The sequence below is a fragment of the Platichthys flesus genome, chromosome 21 (genome assembly GCF_949316205.1).
Source record: "Platichthys flesus chromosome 21, fPlaFle2.1, whole genome shotgun sequence".
Taxonomy (NCBI): Eukaryota; Metazoa; Chordata; class Actinopteri; order Pleuronectiformes; family Pleuronectidae; genus Platichthys; species Platichthys flesus.
The window spans coordinates 12,004,447-12,024,001 of record NC_084965.1 but is presented as its reverse complement, the minus strand read 5'-3'; the positions used below and the strand labels follow the sequence as shown (position 1 = coordinate 12,024,001).

The window sequence follows — 19,555 nt, the reverse complement described above, 5'->3', positions numbered from 1 at the left end:
ACGCTGCGCTCTACCTTACATAAACCTCCATGAAAGAGAACGAGATAACAAGGCAGGAAATTCCCAGAGAGGTGTATAATGACACGGACCAGAGGGAGCATGCTTTACCTGTTAGCCGTGTGTGTACTGCAACAAAGACAGGCTCGAGGAGAGGTTTAACGCTTCTACTCCGAGACATCCTCTGTTCCATCTCATCAGATTTACACCGTCTAATTGCACAGATAAAAGTGCTGGGTGTGTGTTTGTGCGTGTCTGTGCCAAGACCAACACGTGGCATAGGCAACACGTGGAGCTCCCCTGGATCATTAGCTGTCGAGTCAGACGCTTGATGGATTGATCTGAATTGGGTGCAACAGGATGCCTGAGGTCGTCCAGCACACGAGGGAACCTGTTCTATTGCCTTACAGGTAAACTCTGAGGGCCTTATTAGTAAGTCAACAACTACTCCATCCTCACAGCGGCCGGCATCATCAGCAGCATCACGGTAAAGCTGACAAAATGTGTGACGCCTTCAGGCCCACTTTGTTCCACAAGTGTTGGGGTTTGGGGGCTGCGGAGGGCGACCCCCTCATTGTTAGGTGCTCCCTTTGTGGTCGTACTCCTCACTGTACTGAAATGCGGGAAAGAAAAGGCTTCTAACAGTCGGTCATGCCCCAGTGCTCCTGGCAACAACAGGTCCTGAGGACGCAGACCTGCCTGGCCTATATTGGCTTGGCTCTCAGTTAGCGGTGGCGGCACCAGCCCCCTGTCAGCTGTCCCATTCAGGGACTGGGCCGGCCCTTTATTAAAGCTTTGAAGGCTGCCGAACAAAGGGGCGTCCTATGTTTAGATGATAGAATGTAAGCAACTGCTTTTCTGCTTGGGCAACACAAGACAAAGAGCCTCCTTCTGAATATGGGTAGTACGCAAGAGAGAGTGAGTGAGAAAAACCGAAGAGGGAGGGAGAGAATACGAGGGACAGGCCACGAGCTGTGGTGATACTCCGTCTATGATAGATTGAAAATCATAGTGAGCTGGCAGCTGTGTGTGTGAGGAACAGAGGCTTGTCTGAGGAAAATGCAATGAGGGATTATTACCACAGGTGGTTCCGATGATCTGGCGATTAATAATTAAGCCAAGACTTCTCCGTTAATTAGAGGATGGAGGAAGATTGAGGACCGCTGCCTCCTCTCAATATGACCTATATACTACACTGTATACACTACATGCCACACTTCAGTGAACTAGGATAAGCAGATACTTAGGGGTAGAGCACAGATGATATAAGCAGGCATTATTGGGTCTAACAGTATGTTGGCTGAAGCAAATCATAGAGTTCACTACAGCAGTAAAAACCTGTCTTTGCAGAACGCTGATGTATATCTGACATGTATTTTTGTGGCCTGAGCATTATTCTGTTCTAGAATAAAGAAAAAGTAAGGCAACCAATTCTGTCCCACTGTTGCTCACAGGATTTAATATACAAGACTCTTTACTGTAATAACATGCTTACTCGACTGTTATAAGTGATACGAGGTTGGAAAGATGGAGAGCATTTTGATGTAAGAGATTCTTGCTACCAGGTTTGTGCAAGAGCAGTCAGATTGCTGACTGATCATGTATCTTTTCAGATTGATGCTGCAACACTTTGAGCTTCACCCTCTTACTTGCATACACATACGCTCACACATACCTGGTCATGGCTGGCTTGGAGGGTGCTCCCAGTGCCGTGGAAAGTCATTTGCACAGGGGAGAGGGTCAGATAGGTCACAAAATCCTTACCACTCTGCGCATCAGTGTACTGCACCTGGGAAAGAGGGCAAAGGTCGACAAATTCAGTTAGCCAAAAAAGTAAACACAGGAAAACATCAGTCAGTGCGCAGATGACGAGAGCAATGAGGTTTTCAGCGGGATACGGTCTTGTGTTTTTGGAAGTGGTTGGCTTGAGAGTAAATCTTGCATGTCTAATTGCCACCAGAACATTTGCGGACAATTACCCCACACCACACCACACCGAGATGGCAATGGGGGGGGAATGAATGTATGGACGTGTACACGTGTTGGCGAGGCGGTATCCGAGGGGGTGGTGGTGACATCACTGGCGACCCCTCATCATTGAGAGGGTAACTCTGCAGGCATTCTTAAATGCTGCGCAATTAGGGCTGTTATGACATGATGCTCCTCTGGGACAGTCTGCTCCTGAGATCCAAGGGCTTTGGGTAGGACTGCTTAACTGCCCTACTTCTCACTGACTCCGCGGGCATTTGCATGTGTATATGTCCGTTTATGTGCGTATGTGTTTGCCTGGCCTACTTATGCCAAGGACAGCTGGAGGCATTCTGATAAATGGCACAAATAAGCATGAGAACTGAAAGCAGGGAAATATCGGACTGATTGAGGGAGACAAAGGACAGTGTGGACATTATTGAGTCAAAATGGTTTCACACTACCAAGGGCAAATGAAAAAGTAAGCGAGCAGGTATGAACGAATCTAGCTTTGGAAACAACACAGCTTCTAGTACACTCCACTACAAGTGGACTGCATTTCAAACTCCTCAGATAACTCAGACATACTGAAAAAATAGTTAATAGATTTTCTGACGGGAATTGTACAGTTACGGCCAAAGTGAACAATAATAATTACGTAGAAAAACATGTTAAGTATGTGTTTAATTTATATATACAATGTATGTGTCAGTTTGTCTCTGTTTATTTATGCTGGTTGAAGTGTGTGTGTGTGTGTGGGTGGGTGTGTTTTTGTGTAAGTGTGTGTGTGTCAGTATTTCCCTGTGTGTATTCTAACTAACCTCACGTAATCTAAGTTTGATCTCAGCTCAGCTACAGTTTTGTTGGCCATGCATACGTAACTCATGAGCACAAACATGCACGCACAGACATATATGACCTGTGACTGAAGGCTTCCAGAGCGAGGTGTGTGTGTCGTTCCGAATGAGTTATGATAGTATGCGGACAAGTGTGTGTGCTCCAGCCGGCCAGACACATGGACGTCTGCCCATAAAGACACAGACCCATCATAACATACACAAACACACGTTGATATGAGCATGTGCGCACAGAGATATGAGCGATCAGGTGATGTTAAATATAGTCCACGCAAGGAAGACACACATGCATGTGAAAGCACACCTGCTGATGCGGAGATGGGCCCACGGTGATAAATTGTGGAATGCTATCTGTTATGTGTATGAATGATGAATGTAGTAAAGTTAGCCGTGGATAAAGCTTTCTCTGACAAGTTAATCTCTAATAAATTCTCCAGACGTCCACATTAGGGGGACGGAGAAAGAAAGAGGGGGGTGAAAAAAAAAGACAGAGGAGGGGGACTTTTTAGGGGCAGGAATATAATTGTCCGGTAACACGAATTCCATTTCAGAAAGTTTGGAAATAAATGTGAATGTGCTAAGCTGCTTCTATAAATCTTGGGAATTCCGCTTGTGTGTGAAGAAAAACAGGACAATGGGTGTGATCCCAAAGATATGGATCTCTGTGTGTGTGTGTGTGTGTGTGTGTGTGTGTGTGCGTGTGTGTGTGTGTGTGTGCGCGCACAACAGTCCAGTATGCTGGTTCATTTAGGCCGTACAAGGGGCTGCGTTTGAGAGCCTGTGATATATGGTGTAATCATGCTGTCTGATCAGCGGGCACTTGGCTTGGTTCATCTATTGCGAGCTGTCAGACCTCCAGCTGAGGGTGAGGCCCTTCGATGGTGCTGGAAAAAACAGACAGTCTCTTTCAGCCTCTCACTGCACAGACACATGCAACTTAGAATTCCAAACAACATTGTGCGTTTGGCTGGTTATGTATTGTTTGATCATCAGTGTCGACAGATTAGGAGTTGATTTAAGTTACTAAACCAAAACCCTTAACCATTTTTTAAACAAGCAAAAAGAGTGTTCTTTGAAAGTTTGATCCAAATGTGAAACGATTATTCAATGTCAAAGTTTCATGTCTGTTCAATTCAGTCAGAGTGAAGATCTACTTTAGTGTTTTTCTGTTCATTCTGTCATTTTTCCAGTGACATTTTTCCTCAACTGCCATTTAATAGATACACGTACCGCTCATCGACCGCACAGTACAAACTGTAAACACTTTGGTAACTTTAACAATCTCTCTAAGGCCATTATCTGTTGAAATCTTTAATTTGTCCAGTATTAATGAGCAAATTCTTCAGTCTCAGAAATACTTTGTACTAAGATGTCATTAGCAGATGTTAGAATACAAATATGCTGACCTAAAATGGAGAATATGATCACAGTGGATTTCTAAAAGCAGCTTTAAAGATCTCAGGTAGGGTCGAGAAACATTAATAATTTGTACCTGTAATGCTCATTGACACAAAATGATACTGGACGAGATAAATCTTGGTATCCTCTTATCACCAGCCAAAATCTGATTAAAACATGGTTGGGAGGTCACCATAAATCATCTAGAAGTTTTTCTTTCTTGGTACTTAATTGATAAAACAGACCAAGTACCTGCTTACTTTAATTTACCAGTGACTGTAACCCATCAACAGGAAAAAAAGTAGCTTGATCTTCTGCCGTCAAAGAACATTACAGCATCATCTCATTGGCAATGATTTTGTGGAAAGTAAAACAACAAGCATCTTGAAACCAAAACTGTCTATTATCCCATCAAGCCAGTCTGTTTTGAGTGCATGTTTGTATGCATCTGTGAATGTATGCATCCTAAACAGGCCTAACTAATCATCCAAGGTCCCACCTCCAATAACAGCCTCTAATCCACATCCTTTAGAGACAAAGAGGTTGGAGAGTTATGCAAGGCCTGCGATTGATCGGCGGCACTAACGTGGAACGACCTCTGACATCTGGCTTCTAAAGCTGGATGGCTCCTCTTCAAATGCTGCTCGTTATTCAAACAAACACAAACATGCACAAACTAAAAAGAAATCACAGTCATAGCGCTCATGCAGCCATGCTTGAATTTTATGTGAAGGGCACAAATATGCACCGCAAATACACACAAATACAGATCTAGATGGGCACGAGAGGATGCAAAGTACATGCACATATATACAAAGGATATAATTGTACGACTCTATTATTAGGACCGGGTTCCCCAAAAAACAATACTTAGTATTGAAGGACAATGAGCTAGTCGAGTGCAAGAGAGTGAGTCAAAGAGCATGGAAATAACTTTGACTTTACCAAAATAAACAAGCCATTTTCAGCCGAAGCTGACCCGCTGTCATTGTTGGTGAGAAGCAATTAGAGGTCCACATCGAGTCACTTCAGCTGGAACCTCAGGGGTCAAGAGTGTTTGAAGCGCACTGTTAATATACCTTTCGCTTCTACTAATGGTTGAGGGAAAACAAAGCTGCTACTCCAAAAACTTTAGAGTGCACTTTGCCCAAATCACAGACAGAGGTCTTGAGACAATGAGACAACGTGAGTATAGAGTTTTATTGAAGCCAGTTGGTGATTGAGAACTTGCATTCACAAATGGGATTTTACCAGGAAATACCAGAAAAAAGAAACCACGGTAAATCTTTGTGCAATCTATCAGCGGATACTGCTGACAGTCAGACGGGTGGTGTTTCACTGGTGGCTTTAGGCAAACAACTAAGATTATACTAAAACAAGGTCAAATTATATACTAAAAAGTGAGTAGAAGGGCACTCAGAGAGCACATCCCTCCACAGAGGGGTTCTTCCTTGGCTCATAGACCACACTTCCACCAAGTTTCAAGGAAACACTTGAGTAGACTTTGCATAATCCTGCAGGCAATCAGACAAACATCATTGAAAACATGAACTCTAGGTAACAACTAAAGTATTTGAATCAAAAGGGCACTACTGACAAGCACGCTTGTCTGTTAGCTGGCTAAAGGAAGTCCAGGAGTAGCCATGATGTGAATGCTTAAATGCCCATCAAACTGCTCCCCCTCTGCTTGACAAGTCCCAGCTTTCGTCAAGGGTACATGATCATGGCAATGAAAATGAGAAATGAAAAGGGCTGGTAGTCAACCTAGCGTCCAAAAACAATCGCGTTCTGCAGCCACGAGACATCAGTAATTTATGATGAATGCAAAAGTAGTATCAGATCCTTATTGGTCTGAGATGTTAGGAGATGTATTGATTACATTGTTTTCATTGTTTCTTTGCTCTAACTAGTCAAACACTTATCCTGACGGTACGCCAATGGAAAGTGGCACTTGATTTTGCAGTACTAGAAAAAAGATTCCTGGTGCAAGGTTTTGATTTACTAGGAGAGAAACAACATTCGAGACATTATTATCATAACTATGCATTGTTTCTGACCACTTTGTTTTATCCAGAGAGGTTTGGGCAAAGAACACGGCCCAAAGGGGATTTTTTACTATGCTATTATACATCATTAAATTGTCATCAAAATATTTGGGACTCTGTTTGCAACTTGTGAAAGAGCTCGCTCAGTACAGAAGTAGATTAAACTGTTTGTGGACGCCCGGCCAGGGTACTTCTGAGAACAGTTATTGGTGTGTGCAGATAATGAAGAGGAGAGCTTGGATTCCGAAAAAAGTGCCAGCTCAACACACCATCCATCTACCCATGCATCGCTGCCTAGTGTTGAGAATTACATGAAATATGATACTATCAAAATACAAAGAACAAAAGCATGTGAAAGCATGTGAAAAGATTACGCTGCATATTCAAATTTGCAATGTGCTGTGCTGGCACTTGAAGATATTTGATTTAAAGGCCTACAAATGGGCTTGATTGTGTAAAAACGTCATCACTCAGTTTTGCCAAACACACACAGACACAGGCGTGCGCACCGACATGAACGCACAAGGCCACCGTGTTAGCAGAGACTGTGCGCCGAGCCAGCTTAGAATCAACGGTCTGATTTATACCACCGACAAAACTTGTTTTCGAAGATCGCTCTTCACACAAATATGCCGCAGAGCACAGCTGGAAGCCATCACCCTGCCGCAGAAATCAAACGTGGTGGGATTAGCCATCCCAAAACGTAGTTTCTAACGCAAATCCCAGAGTAAACACAGAGTCCAGGAATGAGACGATGACAAGGAGGTTTGAAACAAACTGTTAGGGGAGCCTTTGAACGTTTGTACCAGATCTGGCGTTTGATGTTGATACAGAGAGATGAGAGTCAGCAACGGAGATCAGGAAGGGAGGAGAGAGGGTGGGGGGGGGGAAAGACAGAGGGTAGGAACTACCAGGCAGGGTACGAGGATTAGTCGGAAACATTTGAAGTGGTCGTTCTAGCAAGCCAAAGAGGGAAGCGGCGAGAGGGAAGAGCAAACAACGTGCAAGTGTGAGAAATCCTGGGAACTGCACTGAAGGGATATCAACACCAGCCACCCTCTAAGGATAGTGTTTTCATTAACATGGGATTTCCAACATAGAAGTACTGATTCCAGCGCAGCCATGAATACTGCCGTCCCTCCCCTCTAAAAATCCATCTCCCAACTTCAGCCTGTCATGGCTAGATAACATAACTCAGCTGATGCTATCTCCGCTGTGTTATTGCTTTTGGATTTAGCAGGTGGACAGAACTGACAGATGCAACAGATACTGCTCAGCTATTCCAGACACAACCTGGAATGTTATGTTATCGTACAGTGTGCGATCTAGGATTGCCATGCATGCAAGAGGATATTAACAGTTTCTAACAGGTGGCAAAAATCTGCGTCATTAAGATCTCAGATCTGAACCATGTGATTGTAACAGCGTTTAGTCAAACAAACGAAACTATCAGGTTCTGTTTTATGCTGCTGATCAGAACTCTACAGGACGAGGAAAATCTCTGCAACAATACACAAAGAGGCTTCGTCATATTTTCCATTTGCACAACCAGAGCCCAACCTCAGGAGGGGTTGTAATTTCCAATTCTTGCAGGAAAGGTGCGACATTTACTGTACCGGCCAGTTGCCTAGGAATATGGCTTACAGTATACATTACGCACAACAAAAATAATGAGCAGCTTGCTGGAAGGTTCTCTGGCAAATTTTTATGGAGCTTGGGCAAAACGTAGCTAATCTAATCATTGTCCAGAACAAGCAAAATCAAATCATTATAACTTGGGAGCAAGACCTTTTTCGAAAGTTAACATTTCAAAGTGAACGTGATTCTAAGAAAAATACACCTCCTCCTATAAATGAAAAGGTTAAGAGAGAGTCAATTTAATACACATGGATTTTGCAGCTACAGCGTTACAAGGTCATATTTGGTCTAATGTCACCAGTATCTTATGGGAGCTAATGTTAGCTTATATAAGCAAGTTTTTTATATGATACTTTTACCCGGCTTGTTGACTTCATGATTCTTCTCCAATTGTACTACTTTAACATTAGCTTAGCATTTTGAGCAAATGGTATAGTGATTTAGCAATATCCAACCAAAGCCATTTTCAGATATGAACTCCAGATAATGTCGGGAGCAGCCATCTTGGACATTTGCCTTCTCCAATACAGGGCCTAAAAAGACATTTCACGAAAACATCCAGACTTCAGTGCATGTCTGAAAGCAGCGAAATATGGGACTGTTGAGTTTTTAACTGCTGCCTGTTGACGTTGATCAAATCATGATGGTTCGAATGATATACTAATGTAAACACAATAGGTCCTAACATCCTAAACATAAATCTGATACGAGATGTTTCTGTGAAAACAAACAAATCCTTTCATCCTCAGGAGAACCACAATAACTTTTCCATGTTAGACACTTGCCTGTCCACTGGCTCCTCATGTAACTAACTGGGGATCATGTAACTTGCCATTATGACTGAAGAATTACTCTGTGTTTGCCCACAAACAAGAGCAGCATGTGATCCCTCACACGCACACGTATTTCATCCACACTTCCTTTCTCGCTCTGTCCACTTCACTCCTGTCTTCTTCATTAATTCGCTCAACCACTAAATCACTCCAACTCTGCCGGCCCACATGCACTAACACAAAGAGCTGTGATGATTAAAAGCTCCAGTTTTCCCAAAAACCACGAAGCCCTTGGAAATAAAGTGGATGTAATCAAGTGTGACAAGCTTGAGAGTAAATCATTAGCGCGTTTGTCTCAGTCCAGGTGTGTACTATGGTTTCAACTGAAGGTGAAAAAAAAAAAAAAAAAAAATCATTAGATTTCCATCAATCATTGATCTTTGATATAAAATCTCCTGCTCACTTTGGGAAAATGGGTAAAAGGTAATAATATGAAGTAGCAGCAGTCTGTCATGACTATTAAGTAATGTGATGGCAGAGTAAATGGGTAGCTGGTGACTGCAATGCTGAGGTCAAAGCCCTCAACAAACTACACAAACAGTAAGAGAAATAAGAGTTGGTCATTAAGAACAGAGGACGCAATTAAGAGGGAGTTGCAGAAAGATTATATTATGCATATTATATATTAATAATAAACCAGAAAGCAAAGAGAGAAACATGGACATAGAGAAAGAAGCAGAATCGGTCATGTGGCTCTCACTCAGAACTTCATCCTTGGCCCATGTGTTGTCTATTACCTCCTGCTTCTTTGTTTTGTGCCCTACTTCTAGCACACATACCCGCCTTGCCAACAACACTCCAGCCAAATTAATAGGAAATACACACACACACACAGAGAGAGAGAGAGAGAGAGAGAGAGAGAGAGAGAGGGAGAGAGAGAGAGAGAGAGAGAGAGAGAGAGAGAGAGAGCGAGGAGTAAGTGCCAGCATCCTCGCTCCAAGCTGGCGTGAGTACAACACACTGTTGCTTATCCAGTCAGAGCTTCCACCAGAGGCCATTTTCCAATCAAATCAAAAGAAGGGCTTAGCAGGTAGGTCCGGCCCTTTGTCTGCTGAGCTGGATGGCTGAAACAGACACTATGAGAATGTCCTCTGTGTTTGCTTAGTTGCTTTAATCCAATGTTGGGCAGTCATTGTAATCCGCTCACTTGGATAACATAATTACATTACAAAACAAAGTTACTAATCAGACCAGGAGATTATTATCAAATTACTGGAAAAAAAATCTTATGGGGGATCTGAGCCCTTGTTTGTTGTCGAGTGTGGTCAAGTGAGACCTGGCCCGACACGAAGCGGCACATTGTGTGTCCGTTGGAAAAGCCGACAAGTGCAGGTTTTGGCGAAAACATTTGAATGTCTGTGGCGGTTTATCCCACAAAAACACATAAGAATACATAAGCCTTAAGAGGTCTGCTTGACATGGCTGCGAAGACAATCACAGGTTCTCATTACAAACCAAGATGATTTGAAACATCCCCTAAATGAAACACATATTGTCTGCATGTCTCAATTACAGCCTGAATTCCTCACTTAAGAAATACAAACAGACGGAAATATGTGACGACACTGATAGTTAAGTATGTATTTATTCACAGAAATGCATGTATGGGCGCAGAAAAAAAATGTGTATAAATATGGGAAATAACTTTGTGTAGCATAAAAGAGAACGACAAGGACTTAAACTTCACAAAGGCTTTGACCAACTCTTCCATTTCTACTAAACAGAACCTGCTGTGTGTGTGTGTGTGTGTGTGTGTGTGTGTTTGGGCTTGGCCTGGCAGCAGAGCTCTCTCAGGTTACCCACACACAGGAAGGCTCAGAGCAATAACAAAGGCCTTTCAAAAGAACCCTCAGCAGGTTAAGATAAAATGTTTTCGCTCAAACTGATAAAAAACATCTGCAGCATTGGTGAACGGGCGCTGGTATCAGTGGCGTGGTATGCGCCACAGATCGGGCGGCGCAGATTAAAACAGAACATGGGTTGTCTCTCTATTGGACACAAAGACACACACAGAGTGCTGAGAGTGAGCTGTGTGTGTGTGTGTGTGTGTGTGTGTGTGTCCAGCCCTGTAATGACAGAAGCACCTGTGAGGTTTAGTTCCTGGTTTAAATCCGCAGCCTGCCAATAATGACTACAGGGTGAAACAGAAAACAAATTGTGTTATTGAACGGTACTAGGTTCTAGACTCTTCACACGAGGCCACCTGTCCTGTAGAGGTATCACTCTCATTGCTCTTTTCTTCTCAGAAAGGCTTTTCCGAGCAGTCGTGTCATTATCTACAAACATAAATGCAGCAATTGCAGGTGATTAGAGGTGAAGATTGTGCACAACATGCTACGTGCACGTGTTTGGATCCAGAGAGCCTCTATCTCTTTAGTTTCCTTGGTTCAACCCCACATGTTGACCAAGACCGCATTCATATGTATAGGGAGGGATAAGCCAAGGGTGTGTGTGTGCATGCATGCATTTGTGTGTGTATGGGTGGGTGGGTATGTGTGGGTGGGTGTGTGTGTGTATGGGTGGGTGGGTAGAGGGGAAATATTTCTTGTATGGTCACGCGAACATCTGTGTGCCGTCACTTGAGCATGTGTGCACACTGCATGACTTTACCACAGGGTGTTCGCAGCTTTGACCAACTTTGAATTATGACTTTTATGACCTAATTGATGCCAGTTAGAAATGAAATGCAAGCCTTCATTCCAAAAGGGGGGGGGGGGGAATGCAAAACTGGAAACAATTGTGTGCCTATCAGCATGGAGTCCTCTGTGATGGGGAATTTAGGGGCATCCAGAAGAAAAAAAAGAACATATTTGTTTTCTCGTGCTTAAGTCCCATGTTCTGCATTTTTGACCATCATTTCTATCACTTCACAGATCCCAGTAAATGCAGGTTACAGACTACAGCTTAGTTCCCAACACGATTGCAGCTTTAAAGACTTCAAAAACAGCGATTGGAGTGAATTAGGCTTTCTGAGAGATTTCTTTGGGTTTTGATGTTAATAAGTCTGTAATGTGATGTTTTTGGACTGCTCAAGCAAACCCTTCTATTTCACCTTTGTTCTTTCTTTGAAATAGGTTTGTCTATCCTGGACTTTGGGGAAGCATTGCCGCTGTCATCCAAATCTCAGATATTACCTTTCTAAGAGAAATGTTACCATTAACAAAAGAAACCCTCGTGGCAGCATTTCCACCTTGTTACATCTTACCTGGAAGCCCTGGATGCGAGCCAGGTAGTCCAACTGCTGTGCGGGCTGCACCGAGACGCCACAGGCCAGAGCCGGGTTCTTCCCTTTTAGGGGCAGGGAGGCGTCAGCAGTGGGTGACTGGCCATTAAGGAGCAGCTCCCTGGCCATGGTAGCAGTCGGGCTGGGTGAAGAGGGTGAGCCGCTGTAGTACGGAGGGTGTCCTGGGGGCAGCGGGGCAGAGCAGGGCCCCATGTCTTTGGATGGTATGTAGTTGACGGAGTTGCCATTGTTGCTGCCAGGGCCCGAGGCGCTGCCCCCCTGCTTCCTGCTGGCCTCCATCTCCTGGTAGACATCGGGGCTGAGGTGGAGCAGACCTTTCTGTGCTGGAGGGGTCAAGGAAGAGGGGAGGGAGGAGAGGAGAACAGGAACAAATTAAACTATGGATTAATTAACAGAGATGAGAAGGTGGAGGAGCAGAGGGCAGATAATGACTATGAATGGTGTTTATTATGAGCATTAAAGGGACAGAGAAGGAGAAAGAGGGAGAAGGGAAAGAAAAATGGTTTATTACTCCTGTTGTTATTAAGGGTCAACATAATCGAAATACACACATTCCTCTGCTGCTCTCTACCCCTTGACACTTTCTTCTAGAGGTCGTCATGACCCTCAGAACAAACTTTGGACCCGACCAGGATCAGATTCACCCGTACCTGACATGCATGGATTTATTTTCATGTGGTTTGGCATTTCCGAGCACATTCAAAGCGTCTGCTGGAAAACGCACAAAGCCTCTTACTTTCTCACGATAAACACGAAGACACAGACACAAATGGAGAATCTAACAATATCAGATTGGATTTGACTTCATCACTGATGGAAAAGGTCTCGGCTGCTAACTGACATCCTGCTTCACTTCTAACGTCTCTTCAACAATGGACAGGTTAGAACTCAGAGGCAGGTTCGCTCTCAGATCGGGGTTCTTCAGGGAATATTTCAGTGGCTCGAGGAAACATCCTGAGCGATTTTGATCCAGGATGCGGAGGAACCTTTGTTGTCTGAGCGGCTTTTCTTCAACAGGATGCAGCTCCATCCAGACATGCTGTGGTTTTAGCCAGCTAAGCACAACAGCGATCCAGGCCCATGTTTGCAATCCAGACCACTTGGATAAATCTAAATGTTGGCTTCCTGCGCTCTGACATCACTGTCCTGAAATGGTCGTGACAGGTGGAAAAGGGGGGGAAACACTGACGCGTTTCGTCACTATTCGGCTGTGGTAGAAATAAGAGGAAAGAAAATGAGATGTGAAAGGAGAAGACGGAATGTGAAGGGAGAGTAGAGGAGGAAACAAGTGGGATGAGCTGGGAGCCAGTTCAGATGGAAGATGAGGTGGGGATGTGAAACCCATGCGGAGCCTCCGAAGTCCAGCCAAGGTCACCAGAGACAGGAAGAGCAGCTGTGTATGTGTCTGTGCGTACGTCTGCAGGCTTGTTTGTGTGTGCGTACAGACCAACAGCTGGGAGAAAGCGCTGGAGTGAGCACATGACTGACAGGACACTTCCTGTTTGAGTTAACATTACCATCTCTCTCTCACACACACAGACACACACGCTAGTCTAGGGTTTCTGGGAACCTGCAGACAGTATTTCCCATTACGAACAATGAAGTTTGCCTTCCTTTCCAGAGAAGCAGAAAAGCTGAAGGAAACAGCAATGAAACCCAGGACTTGTTACTCATACTACAACAAACTGCCCCATGCCAACAATTACACAACTTCTAGGATCTACCCCCCCCCCCCCACTCCCAATCATGATGACAACTTTAATTTATAGTTACACAAGTAAAACTTGCAGGCCTTTGCATTCTGAGATGTAGCGTCATAAAAAATGTAAGGTGTTAGCCAACATGACATCAGCAGTGGACAAAGGGGAACTGAAGAGAGGGGGGGCAGTGAATGTAATCCATGTGAGTGTGTGTGATTGTCTGCTTAAGTGTGCGTGGGCGTGCATGTGAGGATGTTTGCATGTGATTGAGCGCTCAAAGCTGGTGTCAGATGGCAAAAAAGAGCGTGAGAGCAAGAATGAGCAAGAGTGAGACAAAAGGAGGAGACGTAGTGAGAGTTAATAAGTAAGAGTGACGAAGTGTGTTTGTGCATGAGGATGTTGGGAGAGCCGTTGTGAAATTGTGTACATGAAGTGGGAAGCAAGTTGGGGGAAAGGAGAGAGAGAGATAGAGAGAGCAGTGGGGGGAGAAGGCGAAGGAGAGTGTGTTTGTGGTGCTGGTTCCAGGCAGTTTTGGAGGGGTCCCACCCAGGCTCGGCGTCCAGTGGGCCAGGGGAGCGCTGGAGGGAAGCCAGAGTCAAGCATGAGACTGATCGAAAACAGATAGGGCTGAAGCCCGCCGCTATAAATCACCACGGTGGAGCAAGACCTTCACATAGTTCACACATGCACAAAACGGACGGACACACGCACACACACAAATATATGCACAGCAGGAAATGAAATGTGGCAACTCGAGAGAAAAGCCCTGCTGCAATACCCATGGGAATAGAAGAAAGAAAAATCACTCTCTGCTTACTTCTTTTTTGCTCTCCCTTCCTGTCTCTATGCCACCGTGTTTGTTGTAGCGCTGCATCCCACAGCTTACCAGGGCAAAGGACACTGACACACACACAGACACGCACACACGAAAGCACAATGAGTGCTTGTGGATGCCTGAGGTGTCTGTGTGTTCCATGTGGAAGATGAACAGAAGTACAGAGCCATTAAAGGACAGGCTGTGACACATTTACCTAATTTCTCCAAGTTTGTCTTACAGAATGCTGCAACCACAGGTGTAGTGCTACTTCTTTAAAGGGATAGTTCACCCACAAATGAAAATCCACTCATTTCCTCACCACTATGTAGATGGAAGGGTGGGTCAAGTGTTTGACTTGAAACTGCATCATTTTCACCTTGTTTTTAGCCTAATTTGATATTCGATTTGGCTGCAATGCGGTTTACCCCTGAAACTCCAAAAGTGTTTTGTGGACTCAAACACTTCACTCACTCTTCCATCGGCATAGTTGTAGTAGTTGTAGTGAGTAGTAACTAAGTGAATTTCCATTTTTGGGCGATCTGTTGCAGCACTACACATACGCTGCGATGCATGAGAGCAATGTAGACAGCAATTTGTAAAACAGCTGGCATTCACACAAGTTGCTCTTCTACTGTATGAGCATCTATGTTGCCCTTAGTGGCTGAGCACGGAATGACAACAAAAAAACATACCTTGATGGAAAACACCTGGATCTGTTCCCCACTGTCTAAGTGCCTACCCCACCCCACTGTTTAAGTGCCCCTGAGCAAGGCACCTTACTCCCCCGACACCTGCTCCCCAGGCGCTTTTCATGGATGCCCACTGCTCTGTGTGTCCTCCTGTGTTCACAAGATGGGTCAAAGGCAGAGAAAAAATGTCCCCTCATTTGCATGTCGTGTGTGTGCATGTGTGTGTGGGACCAATAAATGTATCTTCTTCTTCTTCTCTGTGACACCTGTATTATTGAAGCAGACCTGCAGTACCCACCGGTAACCACTGGTGTCACGACATAAATGAGGACTTGTAAGATTTTAAAGGGCCTGTGAAGATTTCTTGTAGCTAAATTTGGATTTTGTTGGAACGAATGCTGCATTTCGCAATAAAACCCATAGTTTGTATCTTTAGGAAGAACTGAAATCCTGTTGAATGAATTTTCTCTCTCGTAATAACATAGAAGCAGTTTCAGACAAGACCAATAGGACTTTGCCTTTTAAGCATGCAGACGCAGCGGGAGGTTGTCTGCACAGACTTGATCACAACAGCAACAAATCCTCATTATTCAAGCGACAGGTGGTGCAACCGGATGCAGCGGACAGAGGCAGGAAGTGACGTATCAATTCCGTGGCAGGGATCATGTTTACAGAGCCCTGACACCGACTCCTATCAACACAGGCTCTCTTGACATCTTCATCTTTGTCTTCTATCTGTGGGTCGCCACTTTTTCACAGGAAGATATTTGTTTTCTTTTTTCATTGTGAGTCTGTCTCGTATTAGAATCGCGAGGATCCCCCGCTGGATTCACTGCAAGTTCCTTTGCCAGCAGACGTCTTTGTGGGCACGCAACTGCCACCGACTGTCAATCAGCGAAATAGTGCAAAACCAACAGCAGGATGTGAAGTACGCCACGCGCGCCTGCACGTTTGAATCCGCCTTCATGATACAAATAAAATGAGGATACGCACGTAAACACTGCAGCCCAGTGCTTCTTAATACAAGGAGAGGACTTACATGTTACATGTCATTTTAGCTGACGCTTTTGTCCAAAGCGACTTACAATTATATTACACTCAACATTTATGAGGGGCCATTTTAGGGGTTCAGTATCTTGCCAAGGACACTTAGGCATGCAGATGGAAAAGAGTGGGATTTGAACCAGAAACCTTCTTGTTGAAGAACACCCACTCTATCCCCTAGGCCACGCTCTCCTTTGGCTACGAAAGTAAGAATTTTATGTGTAACTATATAGATAAATGACCTTGGTCCTGAAGCTTTGATCACACAGAAATAGCTTAAGACAACCTATTCTCTATTGCTTGTGTGAGAGTGCCGGTGTGTGTGTGTGTGTGTGTTTTTTTTTTTCCTCTAAAAATATATGTCAGCACAAACTACGATTCAGCACTGTTTCTCACATATTAAATTTTTTTACAATCGTTCTCATTCCAGGACATATTTTTTATTGAATACGCTGCAATTCTGCAAACTGATTGAGTTATTCCTTCTTCCATTTAATGAACAACAAAGTCAATCAAAACAACAGACACACCAGAAATATCTTCTATTCAGCAATCACAGACACACACATAGAAAACCAAGACCAGCTGCATCTGCTTGAGTGAGTTGTAAATGGTGTTTATGCAATAAACATTATTCAGACATTAGCGTTGTGTGAGTGTTCTGTGGTTTGGGCAACTTTAAAGAGCTTATTAGCAGACAGTTAAGCCTCATGCTGAGTGTGAGATAAACTATGAGTCGGAATGGCACAGGACCAAAGACACACACCAGGCCAGCAACAGGAATAATTACCAAAGAAGGAAGACGTGGGGGCTCTTCTATGGAGGTATTGGGCAAGGCCTGGAGCGTAGTGGGCTACCATAGAGACCACAACCACCAAAATAAGTTTCCCCAACAGAGCAATGTTTTATCCCTAAACACAATTAAGGTGATGTATCTTTCTCAAAATTGGACTAAATCACAGATATGATTGCTGTGTAAATTGTGGCTGGGGCTCCATTGTCATCTGGATTCTGTATATGGAGCGTGGACCAGCAATGAGCAAACACGAGAAGTGCGAGTGATTGGTCTCACCCGTCGGCTTTGTTCTTTCTAACATAGGAAAAGCTGAAACATCACATCAATTCTCCTCTCCGGCCCGAAAGCTGGATACCCCTGAGCTGGCAGCGCTGCCAAAAAGCCTCCATTAGACCCAAGTGACGACAGCACATTCAAATCTAATAAGGCTATCTGTTTGTTTTCCACTCTGCTGCTCCACATCTCACAGGCCATTCATTTGTCCCTTTAAACGGCTCTTTCTCCAGCTGCTGGCATTTACTCCGCTGCCATTTGGAGTGAAACTGCTCGCACTCGTTTTATCAGACCGGGACATCACAGCAAATCAAGCTCAGGTAATATGACGCACGTAAATCTGCTTAAGCAAACCAGGACGAGGAATACTTTGCTTATTCTACCATTAATAAATATTAACTTACTCAGCTCTCACACCATGTGGAAAAATGACAGCGGTGCCAGACACTGGAGAACAGGAAAACAACTGAAAATAGAAAGTGAAGTCTTGGAATAGCATTTTGACTTTTCTGCGAGCAGAGGACCCTTTCATTGTTTTTATTTTGATTACAGACAAGACGGCCAACTCGACAACAGACAAAGTTGATGGAGACCAGCTGCTTCCTAGAAAATTGCCTCCATGCACTTTTTAGAGAGCAGTCCTTCGCACTCTATAAATGAAACGCCCTTAAGGCCATCGCATTCCCATGTAGAATCATACATAAATCCTACTGTGAAGCTATTTTGTCTACGGTATAAATGTTCCATAAGTAGAGGATTTTTTCCAAATGACAGCTTCACTGAGGAGGAGACAGTCTTTTATGTGTCTCTGCTTTTGCTTCATATCTGATTCCAGCTTTGACAGAGACAGATGGACGGAGACAATCATCAGGGTTATCTTGGCTTTTTGCAGTGGAGCAGAATCTTGCATTAGGCCTTTGTCACAGTACTGTGACATGACATGTTTCAGTGCAGCAAGGAGACTAAACAAGAATTAAGCATTGTACGAGACTTAATCCTATACATAAAGTCTGGGCTGTGTGTGTACGCAGACATGGTTTACAAACATGTGCATGAGAAAAAAAAAGTAAAAAAAAAAGAAAGACAATGTTGGTACCCTTTTTATAAAGGATGTGGAACCAGTACCAGGTAGCACTCAGTTTACATCCATCTGCACAGGGGCCTGATTGTGTAGATGATGAAATGTACCCTCACGACCAGTGTTATTGAGTACTAGGGCCACTTAATAAACTTTTGATTAGAATATTACAAGAAAAGTAGTCACAAATCTAGGAAAGTCACAAGAAAGCCAAAATTGTCAGCTACCTGTCTAGATAGAGGGGAGAAAGTCTGTCACCAGCATTAAAAAAGGTATGTGGTGCATTTTGTTAGATATAAGGTTTCACTAACAACGATACATTTAATCTTTTGGCTCATCAGCCCAAAAATTATCATCAGTATCAGCACTTTGAAAGAATTACATAGACTTGGACAAAGTTGCCTCTTTGAGAGTTTGTTATCATTTGATACATCTGTGTGATATTCAAGGATTTTAATGGTTTCTCAAAAAACATTCTGGATTCAGGAGAACTAGGACATAACATTATGACTTTGTAGTCTGATAATACGACCAATTTCCTGTTAAATGACCCGTAATGTTTTTTTCTTCAATATTTCTCTAATACTCTGTCATAGTGTTGAAAAATTGGCATAACTTGATGATTTCAGTTTTAGACAAGGTGGCCAACACTGTAACTAAGTCTGAATAATAACCACCAGAGGGGCTGGATCATAAGAGTTTCACCTAAATTGCACAAACAAACTTACATATATTATAATATACATTTAGCTTGAATACAAAATTGCCTCTATCCTTGAGGCATCATGTGCCAATAACTGCATCCTTGCATCAATTGTAATGAACCATAGTCACAAGCTGAGACTAAAGGGATGTCATATGCAGATACACAAAAGTATGCTTCTATACATAGCATGTTGTACAACAATACTGCTTTATGGGCTAACGTGCATCAACCGAACAGCAGTGTTTTCAATGACAATTGGGTAAATTCAAAGTTCCAGCACTTTTAAGGGGCTCTTTATCTTATGTTGCCTGCAGCTGGCATGTGTTAGACACAGCTAAGTGAGATATATCTTGCTTCATATAAAGCCTTATATCATATCATCACATATCCTGCCTCATGATGTGCTTTGTGTGTCTGTGTGCGTAGGATTAAGGGAATGTGCGTGTGTGTGTGCATGTGCATCTGGACTCCT

At 43.7% G+C, this 19,555-nt stretch overlaps 1 protein-coding gene across 1 annotated transcript in view; it reads right to left on the bottom strand.

Annotated features, from left to right (window-relative positions):
- Window positions 1–19,555, bottom strand: part of stau2 (staufen double-stranded RNA binding protein 2) — a 79,378-nt gene that overhangs the window by 24,492 nt on the left and 35,331 nt on the right. Inside the window, exons 12-13 of the mRNA XM_062379635.1 lie at window positions 11,942–12,303; window positions 1,673–1,786 (exon numbers count right to left, since the gene is read on the bottom strand). Of these exons, the coding sequence (XP_062235619.1) occupies window positions 1,673–1,786; window positions 11,942–12,303 (476 nt within the window). The remainder of the gene's footprint in view (window positions 1–1,672; window positions 1,787–11,941; window positions 12,304–19,555) is intronic.